Below are 14,863 nucleotides of genomic sequence, written 5' to 3'. Positions count from 1 at the left end.
TAACTTTGGGTTCAAGTTGAATTCCACGATTGGGATACTGACAAACTTTGGGTTCAAGTTTCATTCACTGATTGGGAGAATGACAAGCTTTGGGTTCAAGTTATATTCACTGTTTTGGATACTGACAAGCTTTGGGTTCAAGTTACATTCACTGTTTTGGATACTGACAAGCTTTAGGTTCAAGTTACATTCACTGTTTTGGATACTGACAAACTTTGGGTTCATGTTGCATTCATTCATTGGGAGAATGATAAGCTTTGGGTTCATGTTGCATTCATTGATTGGGAAAATTATAAGCTTTGGGTTCAAGTTACATTCACTGTTTTGGATACTGACAAACTTTGGGTTCATGTTGCATGCATTGATTGGGAGAATGATAAGCTTTGAGTTCAAGTTACATTCTTTGATTGGGAAAATGATAAGCTTTGGGATCAAGATTCAAAGCTTTGAGTTCAAGTTACATTCACTGATTGAGATACAAATAAGCTTTCACAATGATGATGATAAATTGCTACATTTTATAATTTTACCACCCTACCTTTTAAAAAAATTCAGCTCTATATTTGCCTTACTTTTTAGTCAAATTGTACTGGGAAGCCTTATTTACAGTAAACATTACTAATTATCACTGAATAAAATAATCAAAGCCTAACTTTTTACTTCTTTCTACATGGTATTAAGCAGGTAAATCCTATAACTGTGTAATCTCTGATAAGTTTACTTTATATGTAGGTAAAACTGTTTAGAGTTAATTACATTATATTCTGTTTTACATTCTGTCTGTTTTTCTTCAAACCCCAGATTTAGTGGCTATATACACACATCAGCTTTTCCAAACTATTTATGCACTAAGTTGGTTGTCAGTTTTTGTATTTGATGGTTAAGGGTTCCAAAAAAAATGAGCGACTTCACCCAATTTTTTGGGATCAGTTCTTTACACCAAGTGTTATAACAAACATAAGTTACTTAATTGTGGACCTCACCAGTAGTGAATAGTATGTAAACAAGTTGGGTTAAGAGCTTAACTCTTTCTATTATATAACACACAGACAAGATCCTATAATACCTAAGTAAAACAGAATATACTTTCTCAGAATTCAGATTAGACTTAAGTTATATGGCAAAGCTCTTAGTTAAGTGGCAAGCCTTTCTCTTTCAAAGTGCACCTATATCAGAATAGTAATGACCAACTGTTTATTAATACTTATTTCAAACTACAGTAATAAACAAATTTCAAAGTACTGTTAATGTTATTTGAACAGTACTGTAAATTATTATACAATTACTAGATTAATAAAGGTGGATACTCTATTTTTTTTTTAATTGCATTTCATTATTTGAGTGAAAATATCTGAGAGACTACCATTAGAGTGCAAAGACCATTAGGATTGGATAGTTGAAAAAACAGAAAAGTCACGTGGTTAGGTGAATTTTAATACATGCTATTTTGTACAGATTGGCAAGTCAAAGTTTGGAAACAGCACAATGAAACTTTGAAAAACCTCTGTGTTATTCCCACTTTGCAAGATGCTAGAGGTGGAACAATGATGTGGGATGTAATTTCACAGCACAAGGTGGGTCTCTTGGAATGGCCACATTATAATTGCAGATGTGAAAATCCTTGAGAATCAAGTTCATTCCCTTATAATCTACTTTCATACTCAAGTTTATTGGCATTTGTAAAACAATAACATCTTCCATTCTACCAATATTGATCAAGATTGATTTGAAAGGCATGAGAAGAAGTTTCAACATCTTTCCTGAACAAAACAAACCTATATCTCAATGCAGTTGAGCAGCTGTTGGATGTATTAGAAAGTTCTGTAAGAGTGTATACTTCTTTATCTTCAGCCAATATGGACTTGGAGACAATATTGCATGATGAATGAGTGAAATTTGAATACAATGTATTCCAAAAACTAATGGAGTTTATGCTATAATAGATTCAATAGTCTTCACACTATGAGAACAGTATTTCTAATTTTTTTGGCCTGGAAGTGTACAAAAGGTTCAGTGCATTACATTATTACAATCTGAATATGCAAATCAGCCCAAATCAAGTAACAATAACACCAAATGTAGTTACAGTGGAACGGAATTTTAAAAAACTACATTTTGACATTGGCATTTCATTGGAAGTGTGATTCCACTGAAAATTGATTGCTTTTGGGAGAGGTGTGTAACAGGCATTGCCAACACAAAATATTCATACACTCAGATCATAATGATGTATTTATGTTGGGGGATATCTGTTGTTGTTTAATGGCACTGGAAAATAAAGGAACATAGGTCAACCTGGGACATCCAGACGAACCAAAATAAGACCTGCAACAAGTCATACCTCAGCCATGTTGAGCTAAGTTGCAGCATCATAAAGCAGATGATAAAGGTCGATGTAAAAAGCCATTCATTTGCAACAGTACGCAACATAATTAAGAAGGACCTCTGTCTGTAAAAGTGAGACAAGTCACATGTACACAAATTGCTTTCATGATATACCTGTTTAACCATATTTTTGAAAGATGGGTTAAAAATACTTAATAATCAGCAGATGATTAGTGATCAGTAGAAAATAACTGATATTAAATGCCAAGTACTATTTGGTGACTTGAATGGTATTCTATGCAATAGGAAACATATCTGATAAAAGTTGGAAGATACAAAAGAATGGATCAATAACAATATAAGAAGTACCTTTTTGCCCTTTTTCCATAGGTGAAATAGTTATTCAATGGGAAAATAAGTAAATAAAACCTATCAATGACTATTTCTAAAAACATATTTTTATTTGAAACTTAAGCCACATGTTCAGATGTAAAAAATTTCTTGACTGAATAAATTTTAAAACTGAAAAAAAAACAAGAATAAAAAAAATTATGCTACAGTAAGTTTCGTATTTATTTTAAAATGTTGAAGTTAGTATCTAGACCATAAATATAAAAGTTAATTAGTCTACCCAACAATTGCAGGAGTAAGGTTTCAACATTAATAATGTATATTTCCAAGTGAAGGTAAGGTAAACTAGGTTACTAACCAATGTAATAGGTGAAGCATATGAAATCATTAAAATGCACACAAGCAGACTAACTTGAAATTGAGAATTAGACTAATTTCCACATTGACAGATAGCCAGCTATTAAATTGTTGTGATAGAACACATATTATAAAACATATTTCCTGAATATGAAATAATTACAGCAAGCACAAGTTAATACAACCTTAAAGACAGTTACAAATCAATGTGCTCTAGTAATATATTTAGATTAAAACCTTAATTTATAATACTTCAAATTCTGCAATTTTTAGAATTTTAACTAACATTTTAAGATATTTAATAGGCTATCTGTGCCCTGCCCACTACAAGGAATTGAAACCTGATTTTTAGCATCATAAGCCCTCATACTTACCAATGAACCACTAGGTACATTCTCTCTCTCTCTCTTTGTTTAATGACAAAATTGAGTGATCATATATTATGAAAATTTGTCATATTTTATATAAAGATACGGTTTCAATTAGATTAACCAAAATACTAAAAAAGTTAATACTTTTCTCCAGAAGTTAGGAATAACAAAATCAATTTGAAAGTATCAAAGTTGGAGGGTAAACTAATAACTAGCAAATCAGAAAAAAAAAAGCTATCAGTTTGGGTATACAATATTTTGATGAAAGACCAGAACATTTTATTAATTGCCACCAATAGGAGGATGAGTTAAACTGGTTAAGTATGAAACCTTTAAGGATGTAACAATATACAGAATTTTTAAACAGCTTGTTCTAAACCAAAACTTTCATGGTGACAGTGTGGTCTTTAGTATGCTTTGGTCTAACTGTCCACTGTACAAATATTATTACTTGCATCTGATACATTTTTTATGACTAGTAGTAATTTTTGTATGAGCAATTATTGAAAAAATCTTGAATAAAGCCCAAGAAAATTCACTTCCGTTTGTATTATTACTAAAGTGCTTTGTTTAGCTACAACCATTTAAGCAGTTACCACAGGAATTTAGTGAAGTAGGAATGGTACATAACTTTAAAGATAACTTTATAAATATTGTAAAATAAAACTCTTTACCTAAAATACTGACTGTAAAGCTCTCATAAATTTCATTAGACACTGTTATCTTCCCTTGATTCATTTGTATATTTTATACACAGAACTCTTCAAATGCAAATAAAATACAAAAAAAACTGAAGTATTCAAATATATTATACTGATTCTAATTTTGTCATGAATTTATTGTTAGTCCACCACTATACTAGACAAAAACAAGAAAAACTTTGGCTGATATTTTTAATAGAAAATAGTCAAATGTACATTATTTTGCAGACTTGGTTAGGGTAATCTCAGATTAGATTTGTGAAAGTTGATCTACAACAGTTCTGAAAATGTTTTCACAATAAAGAAATAAAAACTTGTACTTGTTTGAATCACTGCATCAAATTTTGATGATATACAACTAATGAAATTATGAGTATAGAAAGTTTTCAAGATATAAAAATAATTCTCATGATACAACTGACTGTTGAAAATTATTTTGAAAAAGCTTACTATTTGCTGGAACTTAGACTATTCTGGTATAATATCCCACAATTTTTTTCAACGTTTGTATTTTTTTAATCAGTATAAAGTTGACTTAATAAAATCTAAAGTTCTTATCTATATATAGAATAAAACAACAATTAATGAACATGACAGACAAACAAATATAAAAATAAAAAAGTCAAAGTGATAACAGTGATAAATATGAAATGTACTTTGATTGCAATAATTTTCTATAAACCCACAATAACTATGGGTAACTGTATATCAAACTCATACTCTGTTAGCAGCCAAAGGATGTTACATGGAATAAATGTAAGGAAACAATAAGGTTGTAATGGCTCTCATATTTAATGTTACATTTGAAGTCAACTAACTTTGATAACTAACTCACAACAAAAATCAAGTTGTAGGAAGACCAGAGTTTAAGTAAAAAATAATTATTCTAAAATTACTAATAATGTCATTAATTTTATGTAATTTTGGTATATAACAAAATATTTTAAAAATCTCTTGATGACAAGAACCATAAGATGTTAAAATCTGTTTTACCAAGAAGCAACTATTACTTAAAAGACATTCTAGTATATGTAAATTTTACAATATCTAAATAGCAATTAAATAATATCGGTTTTACTTAAAATGAAATACTATTCATCAAAAAAGGAAGTTAATAGATCAGAAAAAACTTTTTACTAATCGTGGAACAATTACAAATTTACATGCTGTCGCAAATGATTAACTTATTCTTTAGGTGAACTGCTCCTTGGCTTCTTTTTATTCTAATTCTAAACTTCATATTACATATGCCTGACTGAACTATGATGTTACACAATTGCGAAACCATCTTTCTATATGCCTATTTGATACCTCGGATGTATTTTAAAGTTTTTTTCATAACTTAACTTTTCTACTTTTCATATCTTTATTAATTTTCTTGGCCCACAAATGGTGAATTCTTTAAAAATAGGTACACAAGGTTATTTATTTTTTGTTATAACAAGCTTTCTTTGATAGTTCATCATCTTTATTACATACATACAAATGAAATACATGTACAACAAGAATACTGTGAGTCTTACATGAATCTTTTCCCAACATTCAGGATTCTATCTTTTTGCAAACAAAAAACACACTTCGATACTCGTGGAACATCATTGATCGAGGGTTCTGTGTGTATGGTGTTTTCAACCCGGTTTGTTCTTTCTGAAAATTTAATCCAGAGTAAGAAATTGTATAATAAACAATATATTTAACATTTAAATGATTCCAAGAAACAACTTTATAAATATACTGCTAAAAGTTAACAAAACACTAGTTACTGAACTATGGTACAAGCTATGATATACAGTGAAACCTCATTAATCTGAACTCATTTGTAATGAAATTCTTGCAAATTATTGAGGTATCCAGACAGTCAAATCACTCACTTTGAATCCAATGAACATTATTTAATAAGTTGAGTTATCAATCAATAAGTTTAAGGGTGCAACTTGTCAGTAATGCACATCTCCACAATGTTTATAACAAGTTTTAAAGTATATATTAGTATATACATATATCCCTACTGTGAAAGTCATCCTCAGTAAGACTGTTCTGAATGATACCCATAGTAAATGCAGGTGTTTTGTGGTCAGTAATTACCACCTAATTTTATGTTCTAATCACCCTCTACTTGACTCTCATACAGTTTCATAGGGATTACTGAATCATGTATTCATATGAAATTCATGTTTGGTTTTGGAATGTGAACATACAGACTACTGTTTAAATTTCCTGTTGTGGAGATTTGTCTGCATCAAAAACTGTCCAGAAATTTTGTTGTATAACAACTTAGAAAGGTTGATAATGTTTATTGTTTCCTGCAGAAGGGCTTAGGCCTGAAACGTTGAGTACAATAAGTAAAATTAGTAGTTGTTATTTAAATGTTTTTATTTTCGTCAGTTATCTTTTATCGTATAAATTGTCTTCTTTTCTGAGCCAGTAGTATACTTGTTAAACAGGTTAAGTTGCTGGTTTTCATTGAGATTTGCTTTATTAAACTGCATTTCTTACAGTATCAACATAACATATGAGGTGGTAGCTACCTTTTACCAACTGTACAGTTGGCTGGTATGAAGTATTAATAATAAAGTATGCTTCTACAGAGCTTTTATTCCGATCATATGTTTTTATTTTCTCTTTTCCAAGTAATTGGGGTCATCAGAGGTCAAATAAAATATAATGTCTATGGTGTTTCATGGAATTACAAAGAGCAACCAGTAATTATTCAACAAATTGGAATGAATTCCAGGATTTTCTTAAGAGAAGGAGTTTTACAACTTATCTATTGATTGAAAGTTAACATTTTCCTAAACTGAAAATGTATTTCTGATAAGTACTTACCCCTGTCTCACAAAAAGCTCTCTTGACTTGTACTGCCCTTTATCAGTGCAAAGTTTTGCTTGCAACTAACCATGTTACTCCCACTTATTACTGCATACTAACATGCAAAGGATCATGGTGCAACTCTCCAACAATAGGAGTGCAACAATAACCCTATAGGAACTAGTGCCCTCTCTAATCGTGTACATTAACCACTTTGAGATTGGTCATAACTAACCAAACCAATTCACACCGGAAGTGGGGAGGACAGGTGGGAGATGTGAGAGGAAATAAGTGTCTATTGGAAATATATTTTCAGTTTAGGAAAATGTTAATTTCCAATACAATATGTTATCTCCGCTCACAGAAAGGTAGAATCCCATACTGAACTGGTGGAGGGCCAGTGAGAAGACAATGCCCCTTTAGAAAGTGCCCAAAGGGAGACTATGAGGTGTCATAAGGAATTAAGAACAACACACTTGGCAACATTGGGAATTGTGTCGATCAGTCCGCAGTAGCAGGAGGATACCAGTCAAATACATGTGAGGACTTACGTGGCTGGACAATCTCCAACCAACACCTGATCTCTGGGAACCTACATCTGGAGGATGGTAGGAAGAAGGATGTCTTAGCCAGAGCATCCGGAATTGTACATAAGGTCCATGGTAGGAAGGGCTTCATGCTTTTGAAACCTGCAAAATGCCACCTCCTTACTCTCAAACTGAGCTGGTATTGTGCACACTCAGGAGAACAGACTTCCATGGTCCACCACCTCCACACCTAGGAACTGGAAAGTGGCAAGGACCCCCATATTCCACTAGAAGAAGGAGGGTAACAATGGACAGGACTGTAGCACGATACCCTATATTGGAAAGAAAAGTGATCATGTTGATGGAATGCATCATCCAACCCCTGGCTGAATCAGGAATTGTCCACAGTAGGATGAGCATCAAATGCCACTGATCACCAGAGGTGGGCAGTAATCTCTGCTTTATTTCTTTTAGTCCACTAGTGTACAGTCCGGAACGAACATATTTATGAAGCAAAAAACTGTGAGGTACACCTACAAGTAATCCAGCGGAACACCCATCTCAACAGTGGGCATAAAATGGCCTTGTGACATGTTATTTTGTCTCTTCTGGTACATTTTATATAGATGCATGAATAGTGTACTGGACGGAGTCGATCAACCAACACCCAGCAGCATCTGGAATGGTACATCAGGTCCACTGTAGGAAGAGTCTCAACATCACAGTCATCCATCATATTCACAAGTCGTACAATGCAGATGTAAGACTATGTATACCTGGTTAGGCAACACTTGCCACAAAGTGGTATCCAAATACATGATAAAGGCCCCTGCAAAGAAAATGAATGGAGTACTTACCACCACAAATAAACAATTACAGCACTGATGATTTCCCCCTAAGGAAAGATGGAAATGTGCAGCCAGGGACATGGTAAGGTGACGAATCTAATGATAAGAAAACAGTGAAAAAGGTAACAATCATCATGAGAAAGGTAAGAAAACACCAAGCAAATGAACTGGTGAATTCAACCCAAAGGGGTGAAGGGGAAATGTTACGGGAGGGGTGAGGATTTTACGGAAGAAACAAACAGACCTGGGAACCACGGAAGGGAGCAGTATGTGTCATATACCCTCGGAAGCCCTGACCTGACAAAGGAGGTGGTGGGATTGGAACATTTGAGAAGGGCAGGGGTGTAACATAGGAAATGAGAGTTAAGTACAGAACATATCTGAATAAAAAATCCAAAGGGAAAAAAGTCTGGACAAGTCTTCCAAAATGACAAATCATTAATTGGTATAATCAGGAGGGGGGGAGGCTGTCCAAATCCAAAACTAAAACATCGCTGAAAATCTTGTTAGGACAATCATCAATGTGTTCTGATTGTTACATGAAAGTGGTCAACTCCCGACAGGCTAGAGCCATCACTTCATTGGCCAAGAATCATGGTTTTGACCTGTTAGGCGTGGTCAGGAATTCCGTTGCTGCAGTAAGAGCAGTTGGTGTTGTGACCACCCAAAAATGCAAGTGCATAACTCCCCAAATTGAAAGAGAAGATAAAATAAATCATAACTCTCAAAGAAACAGAACAAAAACATAAATTAACTGAAGGAGAAATTCACGAAAGTAAAAATGTGTGGATAGGTTAATTAAACTGTGAGTGAAAAACACATCTAGTCAGTAGTACTGCCAATTGCGAAGTGGTTAACATGTGCATGATAAGAGAGGGCACTAGTTACAATAGGGGTAGTGTCGCACTCCTATTGGTGGAAGGTTGCTGCATGATCATTGGGATGTTAGTGTGTAGTAATAAGTGGGAATAACAAGGCTAGTGGTGAGTGAAAATTTGCACCAATAGAGGGCCATACAAGTCAAGAAAGCTTTTTGTGAGTGGAGGTAAGATATCATACCACAAGTCTGATGATAATTCCAAAAGAAAAAGATAACCAAAATATTTAACTGGTGCTTTCCTTGCTTTTCTGTAGAGTCTTTTTTGCTTCACATATGTAGAACAGGGTCCACACAGACTTTTCCATAAAAGAATCCAGAACCAAGGCTCAAATTTTCAGGACTCTTAAAATCGTATCATGCAGGATTAAACTTATATTTTCCTGGCATTTTTGTTAATCAGATATGCCCACCAATGGAAACTGGGAAATTGCGACAATCTCAAGCATCGTAAGGCATGAGATTCACAAAATGCAAACAAAGCTAATTTTGATAGCCAAGCATTTTTGTTTCATTTCTTGTATTAAGCCAATTATTTGTTGGGGAATTTTTAAATAAAACTAAAAATTAAGACTTTTCCAGGACCTTAACTTAAAAAAAGAATCAATTTTTCCAAAGTTCTTTTCCATGGGTTTTTCAGAATTTCAAGGACCTGCACAAATCATGGTTGAAAAACATATATTTCTATATTAGTTAATTGCCTGTATATAATAACTTCACTAAGAACATAGGTTAAAGATACTCTGACAAAATGAAGCAAAATTATTATTAAACACATCACTCAGTACAAAACCATTTGTTTTTAAAAATATTCTATAAACATAAAATATTTTGTTAGAGAAAAAGTGATTTTAACAGGTCTTTCAAAATCTCAGTTAAATTAATATTTAGAAAAATACATACCAGTATGTCAAAGTTATAAGAGAGAATGACTTTTTTCACATCCTCATAACTCGGTTCTATAGAGTTTTCATCGGGCAGGTCAGCATAGTGATACAGCAAAGGACCTAGATTAATCCAATAGCCTCCTCGTCTTAAAATATGGTAAATAGTTTCAATGTAAGAAACTATATTATTGGCTGTGTCAAGGAAGAAACATGTAACTATACAATCCCAGGTACCTGGAAGAAGAAACAAGTCACAATAACAAGATTTGGTGCTTACTTATAATAGAATATACACTTTTATTCTGCTGTACTAGAGCTAGCCAATTCAATCTATTACTTGGGCAGCAATTACATTAATTACTCACATAAACCAATTGATTAATTCAACTACAATTAAATTGGTTAATCAAAGTCAGTGTTTCCAATTATTACTATATTTGACTACACTGAACAACAAAAAATTTGTTAATGGAGAAAACTCAAGTTATTCATGGTAATTTGATGGTGCTGATTTCAAAAATGTAGTCAGAATTTGTCCATCACTGCTAGATTTTGATTTATTGTAATATCTTAATATTTTATCAGCACTATGCAAAATGCCATCCAATTACTCAGTACACTAGATTAATGCTGTGAAATTAAGTTTACTTGGACAGTTTAATGGGTAAAAGACATACATGTTTGATAACTTTAAACATTAACTGTATTTTATTAGTGTAAAATTCCAAATATATTGTTCATGTATGCTATTTGTTCTTGAAATAATTGTAGCGAGTTGCATAACTTTTGCTTCATTCCTATACTCACCTGCTCTGCCTGAGAACCACAAAACCCTCATGCTCAGTTTGATAGAACATTTGAGAAGTTCCTTGACTGAGCATACAAGGGGCAGAATCAGACACATATCTCTTAGTTGCCACTAACTTTCTTTACCTCACTCCGCACACAGTCAAAACAAAGTATGATCTTCTTCCTCATATTATACCCATATTATATAATTTTTTAAACTATAGTTCTGTAAACATAAATTTTATATTTTTTAGAAAATCATTTGAAATTCTGGCTGCCTCCAGTTCAAGTAAAGTCCAAAAGTGAAAAAATTCACAAATAGTTTCTGCTACACTTGTGGAAAATATATCACAGTTTCATGAAGGCAAAGCATCACACAGAAGGTAAAGGTAGCTTACTACCACTGTTTTAGGTGTAAAATTGGTGACCAAGAAAAACACTGGGCTCCACATGCGTGTTGTACAATTTACACATCTGACTTAACACAGTGGATGAATATGAAGAGAGCAAGTATGCCATTTGCAGCTCCCATGATGTGACCCCAAAGATCATCTAAGTGACTGTTATTTTTGCATGACTAATGTTTCTGGATATTCAGGCAAAACTAAATAGATTAAATATCTAGATATTGCATCTGCAATGAAACCAGTATCTCATGGGGATGGTCTTCCAGTGTGATATCCACCAGAGAATTTGGTAACAGAACAGTTATCTTGTAAAGAAGACAATGAATCATCTTCATCTAGTTATTCTATTCCTGTGGCACCTCAACATAAAATGATTCATCTGATCACACAAAAAGAGCTAAATGATCTGATTAATGATTTATCTCTATTACAGCAGCATGGGGAACTTCTTGGCTCTAATTAACGACAATAGAATTTATTAGTTCCAGGAATGAGTTTCAATTTACCGAAGTTGCCATCAAAGACTTGCTTCTCACTACAGCATGCAAGATATTTTGTTTCTGTACAATTGTTGATGCATTAATGGAAGAATTAGGTACTGAACATCATCGTCAAGAATGGAGACATTTTATGGACTCATCTGAAAGTTAGTCTGAAAACTGTACTTTTGTACAATGGGAACATTAAGTCATTGATTCCTGTTACTCATGCTGTTAACACGAAAGAAATTTATCAAAGCATACAGATTATACATTCTTAAATGTAATTTTTAATGAATAAATCAAGTTATTAAAGAAAAAGTTATTTTCATGATATATAAGAATATTTTGAATAAATCTATTATAACTCAAAAACTGGATGTTCTCAATAATTTTCAACATCATTAGAATCAACATCATCAAATTACTCAGAAACATTGAATTGTTTCTAGTAGCACTAGTATCTTGGGTTTTATTCCTCCCCCATTGCTATCAAATTGTTCCTTCCAAGTTTCTATGGACTAGGGAAAGCAAACAAGAAAGTGATGAATAAGTTCTGCAAGCAGAATAAAAAAAAAAAGACAACATATAACCAGAAGAACTGACATTGCCAGATCTTGCTAAGTGTTATAATAGCCAGATTGTTGGGGAGGGTATGTGAGCTGTCAAGCAGACTGAAAGAAACATTGCTGTTTCAATGACAACACACTAGGTAGTCTAAAGATCTGCTGTGAAAAAAGCATCATTGGTACCTACCTAGACAATACACTGTTAATATAAGTATCCCAGCTGCAAGGGACACACCAGCACAAAATTTTCATACAACTGATCAATCAGACCATCACAATAGTGCACTTGGGTTGAAAATACAGCCCACTGCTACTTAAAGTAAACAGTACTATCAAATTTTACCATACCTATTATCAAAGGATTACCACACTATTCAGAAATTAAAAAGCCAACATAAAGGTACACATTACTCACCCACCCTATTCTCCACTTAACCAAAAATTAATGTTAGGCTAAATAGGTGAAAAATAAAACCAATATGATGAGATTTTTGGCTGTCAATAATGTGGCTATCCCCACCTCTGCTGTCTTGAGCAATACTTTATAAGTGTGCTTGGCCAAAGTTACATATAAAACACTTGAGATTTTTTGTATAGCCAATGACTGCTCTTACACTCTGATTATGCAAATTAGGTTTTCATTGCCATATTGTGCACATCACATAAGCATTAAATAAAAACCCAAATATATGTTGCCTTGCCTAATATCCACCACACACTTATCCCATTGACTGCGACTGCTCTAAACATGAGTGGAATTTCTTCAAGACATACGCCGTATACAGCACACTCACAGTTAACTGCTGTAGGTGGACCATACCGTATACAGCAAATAAGCAGTCAATGGGTTAAAGGCTGCCATATACAGGCTTAGATAACTATATATTGTGGCTACAAATACACAAATATGGGTAAAATAAATACTTTTTGGCTAAAAAAACATTAAGATGAACTAGTCCCATTACAAGTTATCATATATATATAAATTTGCATAGTCATTGATTTGGATAAAAAAAAGACACTAAGCAAAACTAAGGATGAAAGACAATAACCTATTGCTGATGTACCTTAGGCACGATGAATGTAATGGTTAATGAAAGTGAGGTGATTTCCACATCTCAGCATAGAAAAAATTCTCTAGCAGAAACTTAAGAGCTACAATAAGGTGGCAAGTTTGAAGAGAAGAAATATCCATTGTAGATCCATAATTTGGTGGAAGTGATCATATACACATGAGTAAACTAAGCTATTTCATATGATAAGAAATAAGCAACTTCTAGCTGCTGCCTCCAGATGCAATTTTAATAAATGGTTCCAGTACATTCAACAAAGAGCTTTTATATGTGATACAGCAGTGTACTGCTCTTACTGGCCATAAAAAATCCTCATGATCAAAGCAATCACTTCTGAATGGTAAAATTGACAAAACAGATGAAGAAAAACTGACTTAACCTTGTGAACCTAAAAGTCTAAAAAATTTTGAGTCAAAGACTGCAAAAATCCAAGCAACATACCAGTTTGGAAGAAAATAGGAAATAAAACTCTCACTACAAGAAAAGTCTGAAACAATTCTGGCACAATAGCCAAGTAATGGGGATAATAAGTCCCACAAAAATTTAAAGACTGACCTAAGCAGCCTGATAATCCTGTAGCTCACAGGTACATAAATCTCTGTTGACAAACAGGAAGCAAAGGAAATCATGTAAATATGAGAAATTAAATGAGACTAGTTCACCTATGATAAAATTTCCACATTTGATTGGTAAATGATCAAAAACAATTCTCTGCAACAGTTAGCAATCCACTCAGTGAACTGTGAATAAAATCCAGCTTCTCAACCAATGGACTTGGGGAAAGCCAAGCACGATGATTTAACCAAGTATCATTTGTATGGGAAAATGAAGAAGCTGGGCTGATGCAGAAGATATTTCCCAAAGTGAAAGGGGAACTGGAGGATGCAAATATCAATATACACAATTCCTCAATATGGATCCCCCCCTCAAGCCTGGAATAAGACATTCACGAACAAATGAAGATCTGCGTGTGCAAATTACAAAGGCAAAAACCTTGTAGCTAAGCATATCAAAGTAAGTAGGTCCTTTATACACACAGCCCCTATGTCTAGGATAAGGTTTTCATAAGCAAATTTAAATATGAGCATGAAAGTTCCAAAGGAGAAACCTTGAATACTGTTGTTTGTGTCCAATAACTACTCATGGTTGGCAGAGTCTCTAGCTACAGAATCACTCAATGAGTTTGTCAATAGTAAATATTTCATTATGATGCTAAGTCCTAATTGACATTCATTTTACTGTACCCAATTGAATCAATGCAGCCACAGTTCTCTAAGTCCTCAATAAAGAAAGGTATTTGAAAATAAAGCATATGAATGGGAGTTTGAAAATGCTGGCAATATCCAATTTGGACATCCAGAAAACGTTTCATGGGTGGCTATATATATACAGTGAAGTTTATAATATTTAAATGCTTAAAAAACAATTTAAAGTAGAGAAATCCTGAACCAATCACAAATCTTCTGCATGTTTAGAATCATTGCTGACAACCTC

At 33.3% G+C, this 14,863-nt stretch overlaps 1 protein-coding gene across 3 annotated transcripts in view; it reads right to left on the bottom strand.

The window, feature by feature from the left end:
- The window catches only part of LOC106468288 (carnosine N-methyltransferase-like), a 44,789-nt gene that overhangs the window by 1,649 nt on the left and 28,277 nt on the right, over positions 1-14,863 (bottom strand). For 2 of the 3 annotated variants that reach the window (XM_022396629.1, XM_013928708.2), the window contains exons 6-7: positions 10,069-10,286; positions 5,552-5,752 (exon numbers count right to left, since the gene is read on the bottom strand). In XM_022396629.1, coding sequence (XP_022252337.1) covers positions 5,648-5,752; positions 10,069-10,286 — 323 coding nt within the window. In that variant the 3' untranslated portion in view covers positions 5,552-5,647. Of the gene's footprint in view, positions 1-5,551; positions 5,753-10,068; positions 10,287-14,863 lie in introns of those variants that run through there. The other variant, XM_022396630.1, reaches the window with a different exon arrangement.

The sequence above is a fragment of the Limulus polyphemus genome, unplaced genomic scaffold (assembly GCF_000517525.1).
Source record: "Limulus polyphemus unplaced genomic scaffold, Limulus_polyphemus-2.1.2 Scaffold2949, whole genome shotgun sequence".
Lineage (NCBI taxonomy): Eukaryota > Metazoa > Arthropoda > Merostomata > Xiphosura > Limulidae > Limulus > Limulus polyphemus.
This window is presented reverse-complemented; position numbering and strand designations above follow the sequence as displayed.